This window comes from Sitophilus oryzae, unplaced genomic scaffold, assembly GCF_002938485.1.
Source record: "Sitophilus oryzae breed Bouriz unplaced genomic scaffold, Soryzae_2.0 scaffold_1177_pilon_pilon, whole genome shotgun sequence".
Taxonomy (NCBI): domain Eukaryota; kingdom Metazoa; phylum Arthropoda; class Insecta; order Coleoptera; family Curculionidae; genus Sitophilus; species Sitophilus oryzae.
In genome coordinates, this window is record NW_022145812.1 from 2,101,442 (window position 1) to 2,118,398 (window position 16,957).

The window sequence follows — 16,957 nt, forward strand, 5'->3', positions numbered from 1 at the left end:
ACCATAATGTTGTTTTTTAATATTGAATTTTTCTTATTTGTTACAGATAATCAACAATCGAATCAACTTGGTAGTATTTTATTACCGACCGAAGTTGAGCCAAGTGTCAGCGAAGCGAGTAAGTATATGTTGAACATATTTTCGTCATTTTCAGTATACTATATACTTTAAACATAACGATACGTGGCATAATTTGCAAAGTCATTTATATCCATTTTTAACTGAAAAACCCGACTTCCAAGCAATAAAGGAATTATCAACCGCTAAGCTGTTTATTGTGGGAGGAATTTTAGCTTTAGCAGTTTGCCAACTTTTTCTGACTTAAATTTTTTTTATTGTGCTGAATTTGGTTCTTTTTCCAATCTCTAATATTTATCTACAAGGATCATTCAGTGATGCTAGTGAGGAGTCTGGTACTATGAAAAAGGTTCCATAGTATCAAACCGTTCACTATCATAACTGAAAGATCATTGAAGATAAATATTAGAAATTGTATAAAGAATCAAATGAAGCCCAATAGGAAAATCCTAAGTCAGAAACAGTTGGCAAAACCTTTACTGCTTTCCTTTCCTCTCACAATAAACAGATTGTGTCTAGATCAACTGTCTTTTTACAAAAGAATCAGTTCATTTTCTTTGATATCATCAAGCTCTCCTTTTATATCAGATATGTAAAATCAGGTGTAAAATTCAATAAGAAGAACTATTGACGTTAAACTTAATTGAAGTTAAAATATCTGTACTAGATATTAACTGTTCCGTACGTCTTTAACAAGTATTATTTTAACAAGGTAAGGAAAATAGAATAGGAGTTGAACATAGATAAACATAGTGCCACAAAACTAGCACCAATAATCAGCGTTTTCCGTACCTAAATCCCAAGAAAATCCCAAGAAAATCAAAAAGAATATTTTGAAATAAGGTTCAAGAACTTTAAATTTTTCAAGGTATCACCACAACACTTGATATCACTAAGCTGTCATTCTATCTCTAATTATGATTTCACCACCTTCATTTTTTTTGCCGCAAGGGGAAACATCTTCAAAAGGCACCTGTGCGTTGTTAGGTTCAGGTAGTGTGGGATTTTTACCCGCTAAAAAACCACTTTGAGAAGACCAACTGCTGACCTAGTTGGTATTACTTCAGCACCCTCAGCATCTCCATTTACCTTTTCAGTTACAGATTAACCCTTCTCTCTCCGGATTGTTGCAGGTACTTTCTCTGCTCTTCTTTGACCCTTAAATTCCTCGCAGCCGTGTCACATATGGCGCTCCAGACAACTTCAGATTCCAGCATACGGGGGCAATGCTGTCCGTTGTCAGTCTCCCCCTCCCACCAGATAGTAGAGAGCCAATCGTTCGTCGCTCCAAGGGTACCCAAAAAAGGTGTACCCCGCATGATCCACGTAGTTTCAGTGGTAACATCTTGGTGTGTTGGTTAATTTGAACCGATAGAAATATGTTTCAAATCACCCATGGCCCGATAGGATTTGTGCGAGGAAGAAATTTTCCTCGCCATGTGTTATTTTGATCCAGGGTATTACATCAGGTATCAAACGCTTGGCCCATAGACCCACATGCATTTCAAGCTTCCAACTCTGCTGCCATAGTTCTAAAGTTAATTCCATTTCTTCCAACTTTCCCCTTTTGTCCCTTCTCCATGCTCTGCTTTGCTCATCTGCCTTTAATGCAATTGGTCTGGTTCCTGAAATGACCATCATGGCACTTGTAGAAATTGTGTGGAAGGAACTGTATATTCGTATAGCAATTTTTGGCACAGCTGTTTATATTTCTCTTATTTTAAGGCTTCCAATTACTACCTGTCTGGCAAGGTACGAAGGTGCCGTGTAAAGTAAAATTGTGTGGGTTACAGCACTAAATAGTTTTCTTTTTTGCTTGGTAGGTTCATCTCTGTTCGGCATTAACCTGGATAATAGCAGAGCTGATCTCTTCGTCTTTTTGCAGGCATTTTCTATGTGGCTTCTTATTGCGACTTTCCGTATTCTTGGAAAAATTCCCAGTCTCAGCTGCTGATTCATGAACTCCAAGTTCATGAACTGCTCAGGAATCTGCTCCAACATCACCTTGACCACCTTGATATCACTATCACACTTGATATAACTAAGCTGTCATTCTATATCAAATTTGTAGAATCCATTAAGAAGAACTATTGAGGTCAAAGTTTACTCAAGTTAAATATCTATACTAGAAATGAATAATACCGTAAGTCTTTAAACAAGCATATCTTTAACAATAAAGAGAAAATTTGACAAAAATATGATTTGCGTTAATTGAAAATAAATAACGTATTGTCAAGAAACTAGCACCTTGATGTCATTACGCTGTCATTTTATCTCAAATGTGTAATATCTGTTAAGAAAACTATTGAAGTCAAACTTTACACAAGGTATAATATTAATACTACGAGTATAAATTACCTTTGGAATTAAAACTGTTATCTTAAAATAGTTCCATTTACTCAATTAAAAATGTGGGGCGTTTTTATCTTCTCCTGAAAAATGTTTAAAAAATTATATATCCAGTCCTGCACGCGAGCTCCTCAAGTATGCTAGAAGTTACCTACGCAGTTTAGACAAATGCACTGCAAGAGAAGAATTAAACAAAATAAAAAATCTGTATACTTTGGTTTCGCGCTACATCATTAAATCTAGGGATTCATCTTAAATTTAGCGGACACGTCGTGCAGATTTAGTAATTTCGCTGTTATTAAATGGACCAGCACTATGCCGGTTTGTCTCCGCACCTCTTTGTTTAATTATTTACAAACATGTTGGCGCGCCCTGCGCTGTCTGTAGCGGAAACTGTAAATTGCGATACGTAGTTTAAAACGGAGTAGACTAAATCAACTTTGCATATTTCATAGTGGTCGGCAGCTTGGAGACTACATAATTCAGTGAAATAGGGGACGACTCTGACTTAGGTATGGCAAATCCAACAGAAATGGGTCCCTGGGGTACCCAAACATATCAATTGATTTGGTTTTGAGTATAGGCTTGCTGCATTACCAGCATTACAGTTGATTATAAAAATTTCGACCGCAGCGCTCTATACGACTGAAATTAGAAGTGTCCGACTAAAGTATTTTACGCAGTCCCGTTACTGTTCATGTCGATGGCATTGGAATTATATTAAAATCGTGGCTTTCTCATAATATTTAAGTATTTTAGTTTTTACCACTGCAGTTATTGAAACTATAAGACTCGGGTAGTAAAAATAGTTTCGGGTAGTAAGAATTGAGTGAAAAAGAACCCGAACTGGATGTCGCGTTGTGTTGTGAAAATTTCGATGTTAATAAAATTACCGAAAAAATTTTAACGCGTAAAGGAGGGCGTAATTACGTGGTTGATGGGTGAAATATTCAATAACTCAACTTCCCGAATATTCATCTCTCCCGAAACAACATTTCATAGTTTTACAGGTAAAAATGAATTACTAATAATACAGGGTTGTTCACCACATACGACACGGAGTATTGTAGCTAAACGATTAGATCTGTACAAATTGTAAGTTTTGGGTTCGCTGAAGGATTATTAGAGCTACAATTTAAAAATATTTTATAAGATACAGAGTGTCCCAAATAAGTAAAACATATTATAGTTGTATTTTTTTTAAATGGAACACCCTGTATGTTATTCTATTTTAGGATTCTACGATTGAAATAAAGGTAAATTTGATTAATGTTTATCATACCTAAACCTTACCGTTTTTGAAATATTTTCAATTTTATGAAATTGCAGTAAAAATTTTAAGGCTTCATTTCTCCAAGGGTATCAAAGTTTTTAATACTAAATATTTACTGACGATTATTTATTGATCAGATATCGTGTTGCAATAATAAAAAAATACTACCTTATACGGAGTGTGCAAAAATTTATATTAAATAATTATTAGCTTCAATCGGCAATAACTTGTTTAATTTAAATGGAATACCCTGTATATTTTACGTGAATCATACGCAGAATTTCATTACCTTTCAAATTTTATTATACCATTTTTTACCTGTCTCTTCAAGTTTTCGTAGAAAATGCATTTTCCTATAATTTAGAATTCATTTATCATTATACCCATGGAATATCGACATTTAATTTATTACAACATATATGTACAAAATGTACAGGTGGTAAATATTGCAAGTCCATTGATATACAAAAAAAAACTATTTAAATCTTTGTAAAAGACTACCAATTAAATATACCACCATTATTTCCGACCAAAAATTAGTTAATTACATACTTTTAAATTGTTTTAATTAATAAAGTATTCTAAATAAATGTGGATTTGGCTCAGAAATCAATATAATAATAAGTTATGAAAATGAACGTCTCTGTTTTTATAAAGAAGCATTCATCAAAAAATGAAATAAAATTTATAAGGTGTTACTTTTTACCACACTGTCTAATACACACACAAAATTCAGTTTTTTAGTATTTGGATCAGTTATTATTAATCAACGTAAACAAGCCACGCCCCCTCCGCCGACGCATAAATACGCGCTACGCCGACGCGGAGGCATCAGTCTAGTGTGAGCAATCGGAGCAAACACACCTCTGAAGATGCTAGCCACTCGTGCTAGCGAAACGTTAGGAAGCAATTCTAACCGACGACGGCCTAATAACCCGAAAAACCAAAATTCTTATATCGAAAATATTAGTCTCTGTACTCTTTGAAAATTTGTTACATCTTTAAAAACAATCTAAAATGTCAATATTCCATGGATATAGTGATAAATGAGGTCTAAACTATAAGAAAATGCATTTTCTACGAAAACTTGAAGAGATGGGTAAAAAATGGTATAATACAATTTGATAGACAGTTACATTGTGTATCTGATTCACGTAAAATATATAGGGTGTTCTATTTAAATTAAACAAGTTATTGCCGTTTAAACCTAGTAATTATTTAATATAAATTTTTGGACACTGTATAAGGTACTAAAATTTTTAATATTCCAACACAATATCTAATCAATAGAAAATCTTCAGTTAATATTTAATTAAAAACTTTGATACCCTTGGAGAAATGAAGCCTTAAAATTTTTACTGCAATTTCATAAAATTGAAAATATTTCAAAAACGGTAACGTTAAAGTGTGATAAAACTAAATCAAATTTACCTTTATCTTAATCTAAAAATAGAATAATATATAGGGTGTTCCATTTAAAAAAGGTACAACTATAATATTTTTTGCTTATTTGGGACACTCTGTATCTTGTAAAAAAAATTTAAATTGTAGCTCTAATAGTCCTTCAACGAACTCAAAACTTATAATTTGTCAAAATCTAATCGTTTAGCTACAATACTCCGTGTCGTATGTGGTGTTCAACCCTGTATATAATATATACAATTAATTTGATACATACAGGGTAGCCCCTCTCATATGACACTAAAAAATGATACAGGGTGAGACAAAATTAATATTGCACATTAGTCACCTTTAAAAGGAAGTTACTCTTTTATTTTTAGTCGAACACTCAGTATATTATTTCGATATTTAATGGGGAAGAATCGGAAGATCAATTCCTAGAATTCAATCAAATTCCAAGAATCCCAAAATCAATTAATATATAGGATGTTCCATTACAAAAAACACAACTTTCTGTCAAACTTTTTTTGGGGACATCCATCCTATATACAGGATGTCATTGAAATGGTGTTAAAAAAAATCGGGGGGTGATAGTACTCCTAAAAATAGCAAAAAAAGTTCTTATAAGTATAGGGCGGAAAATGCATATTAAGGGAGTTAGGGGCACTGAAAGGGTGAATTTAAAAAACCGTTGTTTTAAAATTGTAGGCTTAAAAAACGAGATAAAACTTCGAAAAAAAATCCCCTGGCATAAATTTTGACCCTAAATCAAATGGTGATATTGGAAAATTTTTTGGAAAAGCGGAAAGGGTAATTTTTGCAAGGGTAGGGGGTTGTTTCGTGAATAACTTTTTTGAGGTTATTTTTTTGTAACGTGGGTTCATTTTTTGAGAACTACCTACTTTTTCCTACAAAAATGGTACTTTTGTTCCACATCGCCACATCGCCACATTGCCCTTTTTTGTATATGCAATAATATATAGTATATGTCGGTTCCTCCTTGAACTCTAAACAAGAATCGAGATACACACAGCTTACCTCAAACCAACCGTTTCCGAGTTAATGACTTTTGAAAATATCACTTAAACAATCCGATTTAATTAATTCCGATGTGGTCGGGTTTTATTTAACGATGCGATTCTGCGGTCGATTAACGATACCATTCTGCGGAAACTGTGATACTAAATATCTTTGGTGATACTTAATAATATTTGACATTAGTTTTGAAGTTAGCATTTATAGATGTATAAAATTATATTATAAGTACAGACTTAAATGGGAATGGTGGTCAAGTGGCACTTCGTTTTAAAAGGCGTTTAATTCTCTTTTTAGTGGTGTCCAGGGTGTCCTACTTTGTTGCTTTTTGTTCAGACGTTTTCGAATAATCGCGTTTCAAAGTTGCAGAAACAATTAAACAGCCTGCATTAAAATTTTGGTTTTCAGGCTAGTATTTACACAAAAATTATTGCAATGGATCTCCTTGTAGTACAAATGATTAGAAGATTAGGTTACCCCACTTACGCCCTATCTTATAAGTTGTACAAAATATTCCATTTTCCTGTAAAGAATAATATAGTCTGTTTTCAAACTCCTCCCTCGCATTTCGGAAAACTTCACCGGGAACTGACCTTCATCCTGTTGTAACTCGCCTTTTAAGATCATCAATATCAGTAAGTTATGTTTTATAAACAATGGATTTAAAAGATGTCCCCAAAGAAAGAAGTCTAAGGGTGCTAAATCCGGTTACCTTGGAAGCCATTCAATTGGTCCCCAAGAAACTAATGAGGTGGAGCACCGTTCTGCTGGAATGCTAACTGATTGATTGTCACTGATTCGAATTTGAGTAAAGAAACGTTAATGTTTATGATGTTTTTCTGTTTATTAGTATTTAGACCCCCCTAGAAAAATGTAATGGCTACGTCCATGTTGCCACCTAATCTTCTATTCATTTGTACTACAAGGAGATCCACATTGCAATAATTTTTGTGTAAATACTAGCCTGAAAACCAAAATCTCAATACAGGCATGTTTAATTGTTTCTGCGACTTTGAAACGTGATTACTTGGAAACCTCTGGACAAAAAGCAACAAAGTAGGATACCACTGAAAAGATAATTAAACGTCCTTTAAAACGATGTGCCACTTGAACCCCATTCCCATTTAAGATTGTGAAGGTGACATCTACCCCTCCTAGGGGGTTGAAAGAAAATAGCTAAAAATATTAATTCAAAGTGTCCCCCTTAGAAATAAAGTTGATGTGTCTTTCCGATTTTTCATATTTTTAACTCCAAGAAAGATATTAAGGGTGGGAAGTTTTAAAATTGACATAGTGTATATCAGCGACCCTGTATAGCATAACATTTATAATTGGAATTAGGTTTTAAAAAAAATTATCCACGCATTTGCTTTGGCGCTTACGGTATGGTAAGGGAACTACATCAAATCAAAGTTCGCATTTCTATTCTATTAAATATTAAGGACGGTGTATTGCATGCACTCCATCATAATTACAAGAGCTCCATGGGACTCCATCAGGGAGATATTCTACCGTATAATGAAAATATGTGTTCAAAAATGCGAAACGCATGCGCCCAACTGAACATTCAAATCTCGCTGTTATAACAGAATCATTTGTTCTCGCGGATCCAATAGATTGTCGCTCGAATAAAAGTAAGAAAAAATTCGGTAAAATTGGTTGACTTTCTGATTTCAATAAATATGTACTTTAGAATGTTATTTATTCTTCTCGGTTTCACGTTAGGATGTTACTGTTTAGGATACGACATATTTAAAGATAAAAATAAGGGTAAGTTTTGCTACTTTATTATAACATATTTTAAAAATAAGTCAGCAATAATTCTAGAAGAAGAAATATTATAATTTTAGTTCTACCACTTAATTTTCTAAAGACTGATATATTTTCACAACACTTTTTAAAAGCCTCTGAAACTATTACATAAATTTAAAGTTCAGATACTGCATTAATTATAATATAGATTTTAATATAAGATATTCAAAAGAGACTTTTAGCCGATAAATTATAATGGAACATTGTTTAGTTATTTAAGAAAGTGGACCTCTCTTTTTGAGGTATTACATATTGCTTAATTAAAAAAAATAGATATCTATATATTTATATCAAATATTTTTCTATAACAAAAATTATCAAATTGTTAGACTTTTATGTTTGAAGAACACTGTAGCAACACGATTTTTTTATTTCACTTTCTATATAGAAAATATTTATACAGGGTGGTCCGAACTGTATTCCGGAAACTTCGGCAGCATATGTATGCATATGTAAAGTTCGTGTATATGTATGTCCTAAAATGCTTAGTTTCGGAGATACAGGGTGTAGAAGTTTCATTTTTAATACGAGATTTTTTCCAAATAATTTAAGAAGTAACGTCAATATTTGGATGAAAATTTGTGTCTGGGAATTTTCGGATATGAGAAACTTGATTTTCATGTCAATTGACTCCTACTTGTAGAGGGCGCCACCTACATATGCTTTAACTGGTTTGAAGAGTAATAACTTTTCATCCATACCTGTATAAAACTACTGAGTAAAAAAATATACATTTACAACTTTTTTTACATAAAAAAGGTCTCTTGGTAAAAATCGCTACGAGTAATGGTTCTCGAGATATTTTAAATTGAAATTATCTATACCTGTCATAATTGACGAATTAAACATGTTGACCAAATAGTTGTTGGACTGAAATCTTAAATTTGAAATTTTTTTGAGCCAAAAGTTCAACAGAAACTGTTTAATCATCATTTTTTCGCAGAAAAATTTATGATTAATTTAAAAAAATTAAAGTTTATTATTTCTGTCAAATAACTCTATTCAGCGTGTGCTTATTTTTTGTCAATAATGACATGTATTGACTATTTCCATTTTAAATATCTTGAGAACGGTTGCTCATAGCGATTTTTACCAAGAGACATTTTTTACGTAGAAATTCATAGAAATGTATATTTTTTTAGTCAGTAGTTTTATACAGGTACCGTCGAAAAGTTATTACTTTTCAAAACAGCGAAAACGCATGTAGGTGGCACCCCCTACAAATAGAAGTCATTTTGACATCAAAATCAAATTTCTCGTGTCACAAAACTCCGACACACCAATTTTCATCCAAATATTGACGTTACTTCAGAAATTATTTAGAAAAAATCGAAATAAAAATGAAACGTCTACACCCTGTATCTCCGAAACTAAGTATTTTAGGACATACATTTATACGAACTTTTTTACTTATTTTTATCTGCACAATATGCTACCGAAGTTTCCGGAATACAGTTTGGACCACCCTGTATACTGTATAAATTTAATTCAAATGAAACTTTTTGGAGAAAGCAACAATATTTGTTAATTCCACTGAGTGGTCCGAGTTAAATTGAGAAGCTTCGGCAATGTATTCTGCAGCTAAAAATAAGTAAAAAAGTTCGTATAAATTTATGTACTAAAATGGCTTCGTTCCAGAGATACAGGGTGTACAGGGTGTCAATTATTATTTCGACCTTTTCCACATAATTTCTGAACTGATATTTGGGTCAATGAATAGTGCAGTTTGTTAATCAGAAAGCAAGGGATGTGTTTCCAAAGTAAAATCTATAAAAATTGAGATTTTAATGAAAATATTATCAAATTATTAAGTAATCAGTCATGAGGAAATTAACATGAACCTACACATGAACACAAGGAAAGAAAAAAATATAGCTTACGGAAAATTTACATCAAAGAATAACGAAACAAAAACTTAAAATATTGAATTAAAAATGCAAATATCTATTAAAACATAACAAAGTATAACTAATATATTGAACAACACATTATACTAAATATAAAATCAAATTATTAAGTAATCAGTCATCAGAAAATTAACACGAATATCGACAAAAGCGAAGAAAAATACGAAAAAATAGGTTTAAAATTTAAAATTTACATTAACCAACATAAACTAACTTTAATATCTAACGTTTAATATCTAGTTATTTTAATATTAAGTCTAACTATGTCTATAAATGAATTTACATAAGAATATAAGCCAACTATATTTGAAAAAAATGCCTATGTAATATACATTATGAATATAATCAAATATTTACCTACTAGTTGAAGCCTGGCGCATCCGCCACGACATCAGGAAAAAATACTTTTTATTTATTTTTTTTTAATTAAATGAAAAACAAAAAATCCGGCCACGACAGATTTTAGAAGAGCCAATTAGCTATCTTTTAGTAAAAAAGCAACTTTCTAGAGCAAGTCGTTACTTCAGTAGAGACGACACAGATAAACATTAGCATTTGATATATACAGGGTTGTTCACCACATACGACACGGAGTATTGTAGCTAAACGATAAGATTTTTACAAATTGTTAAGTTTCGTGTTCGTTGAAGGACTATGAGAGCTACAATTTAAAAATATATTTACAAGATACAGAGTGTCCCAAATAAATAAAAAATATCAAAGTTGTATTTTTTTTAAATGGAACACCCTGTATATTATTACATTTTTAGTTTCTACGATTAAAATAAAGGTAAGTTTGATTAAGGTTTATTACACTTAAACCTTACCGTTTTTGAAATATTTTTTGTGAAATTGCAGTAAAAATTTTAAGGCTTCATTTCTCCAAGGGTATCAAAGTTTTTAATACTAAATATTTACTGAAATTTATTTATTGATCAGTTATTGTGTTGCAATAAAAAAATAATACTACCTCATACAGAGTGTCTAAAAAATTATTTTAAATAATTTCTAACCTTAAACGCCAATAACTTCTTTAATTTAAATGGAACGCCCTGTATATTTTAGGAGTATCAGATGTACAATTTAATTGTCTATCAAATTGTATTACACCACTTTTTACCTATCCCTTCAAGTTTTCGTATAAAATGCATTTTCTTATAATTTAGACCTTATTTATCAATATACCCATGGAATATTGACATTTTAGATTGTTTTTAAAGCAACAAATATACAAATTGTACAGGCTAGTAATATTATCGTTTTTAGCAAAACGATAATATTACTAGCCCATTTGTATGCAAAAAGAAAGCTTATATCTTATAATATACTTAATTGTGTTGGTTAATAAAGTATTCTAAATAAATGTGGATTTGAATCAGAAATCAATAAAATAATAAGTTATGAAAATGAACGTCTCTGTTGTTATAAATAAGCGTTTATTAAAAAATGAAATATCATTTTTAAGGTGTTACCACACTGTCTAATACACATACAAAACTCATTTTTTTAGTATTTGGGCCAATTATTATTAATCAACGCAAACAGTCAGTTAATGTAGTATGAATACTGGAATCATATTAATTGGTCCTCTTTAACAAATATTCAAACAGTTTTTTTTTTCTTTTTTAAAGAAATAAACTAATTATATCTACAATATTAATATCTGTGCTCTTTAAATATTTGGTACATCTTTAAAAATAATCTAAAATGTCAATATTCCATGGGTATATTGATAAATAAGTTCTAAATTATAAGAAAATGCATTTTTTACGGATTAAAGAGATAGGTTAACGAGATATAATACAATTTGAGACAATTAAATTCTGCATCTGATTCTCATAAAATATACAGGGTGTTCCATTTAAATTAAAAAAGTTATTGGCGTTTAAAGCTAATAAATATTTAAAATAAATTTTTAGACACTCTGTATAAGGTAGTATTATTTTTATTATTGCAACACTGTAACAGCCTTTTTTTCTAGAGAGCTATTACTAAGGCCTAACAGTCGGTCTTTTTGTTCTCGGGTGCCACCCCCAAAGTTTAAAGTGTTTGAGAGACCACCTCCGGCCAATACGGGTAGCTTTTCTACAGTGGAGAATTCAGGAAAATATACGGACTTCATTACAACACAATAACTGATCAATAAATAAACTTCAGTAAATATTTAGTATTAAAAACTTTGATACCCTTGGAGAAATGAAGCCTTAAAATTTTTACTGCAATTTCACAAAATTGAGAATATTTCAAAAATGGTAAGGTTTCAGTGAAGTAAACCTTAATCAAATTTACCTTTATTTTAATCGTACAAACAAACTAAAAATGTAATAATATACAGGGTGTTCTATTTAAAGAAATACAACTTTGATATTTTTTATTTGTTTGGGACACTCTGTATCTTGTAAAAATATTTTTAAATTGTAGCTCTAATAGTCCTTTAACGAACCCAAAACTTACAATTTGTTAAAATCTCATCGTTTAGCTACAATACTCCGTGTCGTATGTGGTGAACAACCCTATATAGATAAAATAACAAAAACAATATAACTGACATATTAAGCAATATTATCCTAAATAATAAAATAACATATTTAAACTTCAATATTTGCTAATAAACATTATAGGAATTTCAAATGAGCTTCAGAAGTAAGACTAGTAAGAGATAGCAATGCTATAGCAAGAGACAGCAAGTGTTTTATTTCGACCGCTCGAAAGTATCAATGGAGTTTCGCATGTAACAAGAAATGTTTTTTTAATTATTGATATCGTGTCCTGAAAGTACCGAAAAAATCGGGAATTAAGAATATCTAGTCCCGGTTCTTTGATGTATCAAAAGAACCGGAAATTTTCCGGTTTTAACCCCTAGTTTCTAGACAACTACAATAACTAGATTAAGAATATTTAATACACATATATATTTCTATACTAAAAATTTTGGAAAGTTGATTCTAACATATCACCTTATTTGCAATAGATACTACCATTATTTCTTTTAGTTTTAATAAAATACAGTAAGGGATGATTGCAAAATTAGTTGAAGAGATTAAAAAAGGAGTTCTAATGTAATATTAAAGAGAATGTCCTTTCCAAATTAGATGGTATCAGAACATAAATGGTATGACTAATTAGACAATTTCGGAAAGTTGATACTAACAAATCACTTTATTTTCAATAAATACCATTATGATTTCTTTTAGTTTTAAAAATTTACTGTGATGGATGGTTGCAAAATTCGTTGAGAAGACTAAAAAAGGACTTCTAATGCAATATTAAAAAACATAACCTTTCCAAATTACATGGTATCAGAACATAAATGGTATGGCTGCAAAAAAAACAAGGATATTTTCTTAACTTATGATTAATTTACAAGAATATGGATATTTCTCAATACACTTTATAAAAGATGGATATTAATGGAGTATATTATTTTGAATGTATTTGGCAACTTCTTATACGACTATAAATATCACTGCAGTCTATTCAGTATAAAAAATTATTTTAATTAAATAAATTAAAAAATTCGTTTACTCGTGAATAATCTTATTTATAAACTTAATATTTGTACACAGTTATTATATTATAGCCGTATAATACATATTGTTCAAAATCTGTGTAACAATACCTCTCTCTGTTACTAAAATACTCCTTCCATAGTCAAAGGTATAGAACGAGTCACTGTGAATGGGAAGTAAACCATAAAAGCCAATAATATTCTTGAAATGGTGTTAATGCGGTTTCTACGTCTAATTTTCTAACGAAGAAAAATGAGATTAAATATCTGGAAGTATATTGTTAGGTACACAGGGGGTAAGAGAGACGTACAAAGCGACTGGTAGTCGCTTTATATATTTGCTGCTAATATACCCTTCTTGTATAAACTGACATATTTTTTTATATATAATAAAATTTGCTAATACTAAAAACAGTATTCTTTAATAGTGTCACATTAAAAATGAAAGACGTACTCATTAAAAACGCAAGAAGGACTTATTAGCACTTTTTGATAAAACAATTTTAGTACTATAGTACTAATTAATTAAGAGTCTTATACAGCCAGCAATAAAGTGGGTGATGGATCTCAAAATGAATTTAGCAAAAGCTAAAGTAATGTACACGGTGTCCCACTAAGAATAGTTCTCGGCTGAATCTCAGAAAGTATTAGTCGTAGGGCTTGCGGAAAAAAAAAATATTTATAACTAAAGAGATTGCAGTTGGAGGTTGGAACCTTTGGTGTTACACAGAAAAATAAAACACTAAATCACCACAATACACCAAAACAATTTTACTTTTACACTGGACGCACGTTTTGCTAACCATGTTAGCATTATAAGCAAATGATTAGGACGATGATGAGATAGATGAGGCACATGATCGGTCTCAATCATCTAACTAACCTCAGCTAACTAAAAATACTATGAGATATTGCTGAAAATTATTTTCAAGTTTGTAGAACGGCCGCTAGAGGGCGTAACTTCTATGGAAAATAACAAAATGGTATTTGTAAGAAATTTTGCCAAATTTTGCCTAGATACGATGTACTATAAATAAGAGCTTCATATAATCTTCAGTAAATTTAGGATCTTTTTTGTTAGAACCATTTTCTCCTATCTGCTAAAATAAGTGGTGGGGGAAGGTTAGATTTCTTTTTATTTAAATGTTAATAACTCCGGACTGGATGATCGGAATCCAACAAGTGAGAGCTCGTTTAAAAGAGCGTTTCTTACTCTAAATTATACCACATAAACAATAAAAATAAGCTTTTGAACGCTAGCGGGCGCTGTCTTACAATTTAACAAACATTACGCGTTTTTTCAAAAAAATTTAATACGATAGTATATGTAATTTTAGCTGATATCAAAGAGTAATAAAAGCTTAAAAAGTCAACGAAAACCGCATCTTGATATCTTTTTTCAAACCAAAGTTATTAGCAAAATTATAATAAATACGAAAAAATAAGCCCTTAATTACCTTATTTCTCTAACACGGTATGACCAGCCCTCTTGATTATGTTATCTCTTTTACAAAATTCCTTTTGAAATAAATTTAATTTAAATATTTAAACTTCTGACGACTTTATTACTAAAACGTCAATATAATATTATCACCTGTAAACAAACAATCTACTGTTATAGAGATCGATTGTTATATATCTCTAACAGATCGGCCAACCTGACACTCGATTGCCCCGATCGATAAAAAATAACAATAGATTTATAGTAAAATTAGAAACATAATAATGACATAATAAACATAATAATGACATAAGAAACATAACAATGACATAAAGAACATAAGAAATTCATAATAATACAATAAGCTAGCAATAGGATTATAATACATAATTAACATAATCATGATACATAATTAACATAACGATGATACATAATTATCATAATGATGATACATAATTAACATAATGATAATACATATTTACCATAATGATGATACATAATTAGCATAATGATGATACATAATTAACATAATGATGATACATAATTACCATAATGATGATACATAATTAACATAACGATGATACATTATTAACATAATGATGATACATAATTAACATAATGATGATACATAATTACCATAATGATGATACATAATAAATCATAAACTATCTGAATTGTCTCCAAGAATTTAAGTATTCTCTTCTATAATCATACCAATGGTATGCAGCTCCAGTTAAATGAAAACGCGCAGTTTCCAACAAAAATGCCGGAGGCCAGTTATGGAGTTGTGCGGCACTTTCTACACTTTCTAACCAAAATTTACTTTTCTTCAAATCAATACTGTCGAGAAATGGAATGGATTTCGAAAAATCAGGCATAATATTATAATTTGGAACATCCCGTTGTTGGTTTTGACGGTCGTTCATCATTTGCAGTATAGTGGCATTTTGTTGGATTATAGCCTGCATCGTATCCAATACAGTATTTAAATTCACAGGCTCACCCTGTCGTGTCTGTGTATTCATACTAATAGGCAGCTCTACTTAACTTCGGTAAACATTTTCAAAATTTGATTCCAGTACAGGATTTGGACTAATTTCACTATCCTGTTCACTCATACTTCTCATAAAAGAACGTCGGACGATTATTCCACTTCTGAATGTGTTATCTCTTTTACAAAATTCAAATTCATTCAAAATATTTATAACTAAAGAAACTATGAGAAATTGCTGGAAATTAATTTTAAGTTTGTAAAACGGCCGCTAGAGAAAATGCTATCAAAATACTGCTATCAAGATAACTGCTATCAAAAATAAGAAAAAGGAGTTTTTATAAAATTTTGTCTAGATAACAGGTACTATAAATGATAGCTTCATAATATTCACTAAATTTTACTTTACTTAAATTAAACCGAAGATACTAGCAAAATTATAATAAATACGACGCCTCAGTGAAGCCATGGTAGGCTTTGGAAAAAACTTGCTTTTGACGTAATAGTATAAACGTCGAAGTGTTATTAGATCAACATTTTGATAGTCTTATCAGCGTTATTTCTCTTTTGATGAAAGGAATTTTTATAAAAGGAATCAAAAGATAAAAACGCCGAGCTATCAAAATGTTGATATAATAATATAATAAACTATCCCTTTAAAAGAACTTTTATTCAAAGCCTACCATGAATTCACTGAGGCGTCGCCGTCGCTTCTTGTTAACTATCACTGATATCTTAATTATTAGTTATTAATACACCTAGTATTATGGTAGTGTGGTATATTGTCGATTTTTTGAATAAAATAATCTTTTTATTTTATTTTTTATTAGAATGGTCATAATTGTTAGAGATATATAACAATCGATCTCTATAACAGTAGATTGTTTGTTTACAGGTGATAATATTATATTGACGTTTTAGTAATAAAGTCGTCAGAAGTTTAAATATTTAAATTGAATTAATTCAAAAGGAATTTTGTAAAAGAGATAACACACTCAGAAGTGAATGACCGTCAAAATCAACAACGGGATGTTCCAAATTATAATATTATGCCTGATTTTTCGAAATCCATTCCATTTCTCGACAGTATTGATTTGAAGAAAAGTAAATTTTGGTTAGAAAGTATAGAAAGTGCCGCACAACTCCATAACTGGCCTCCAGC

General features: G+C 30.7%; 1 protein-coding gene across 1 annotated transcript in view; it reads left to right on the plus strand.

Annotated features, from left to right (window-relative positions):
- The window catches only part of LOC115889785 (suppressor of lurcher protein 1), a 246,276-nt gene that overhangs the window by 200,579 nt on the left and 28,740 nt on the right, over positions 1 to 16,957 (plus strand). The window contains 1 exon segment of the mRNA XM_030909869.1: positions 47 to 118. Within this exon segment, the coding sequence (XP_030765729.1) occupies positions 47 to 118 (72 nt within the window).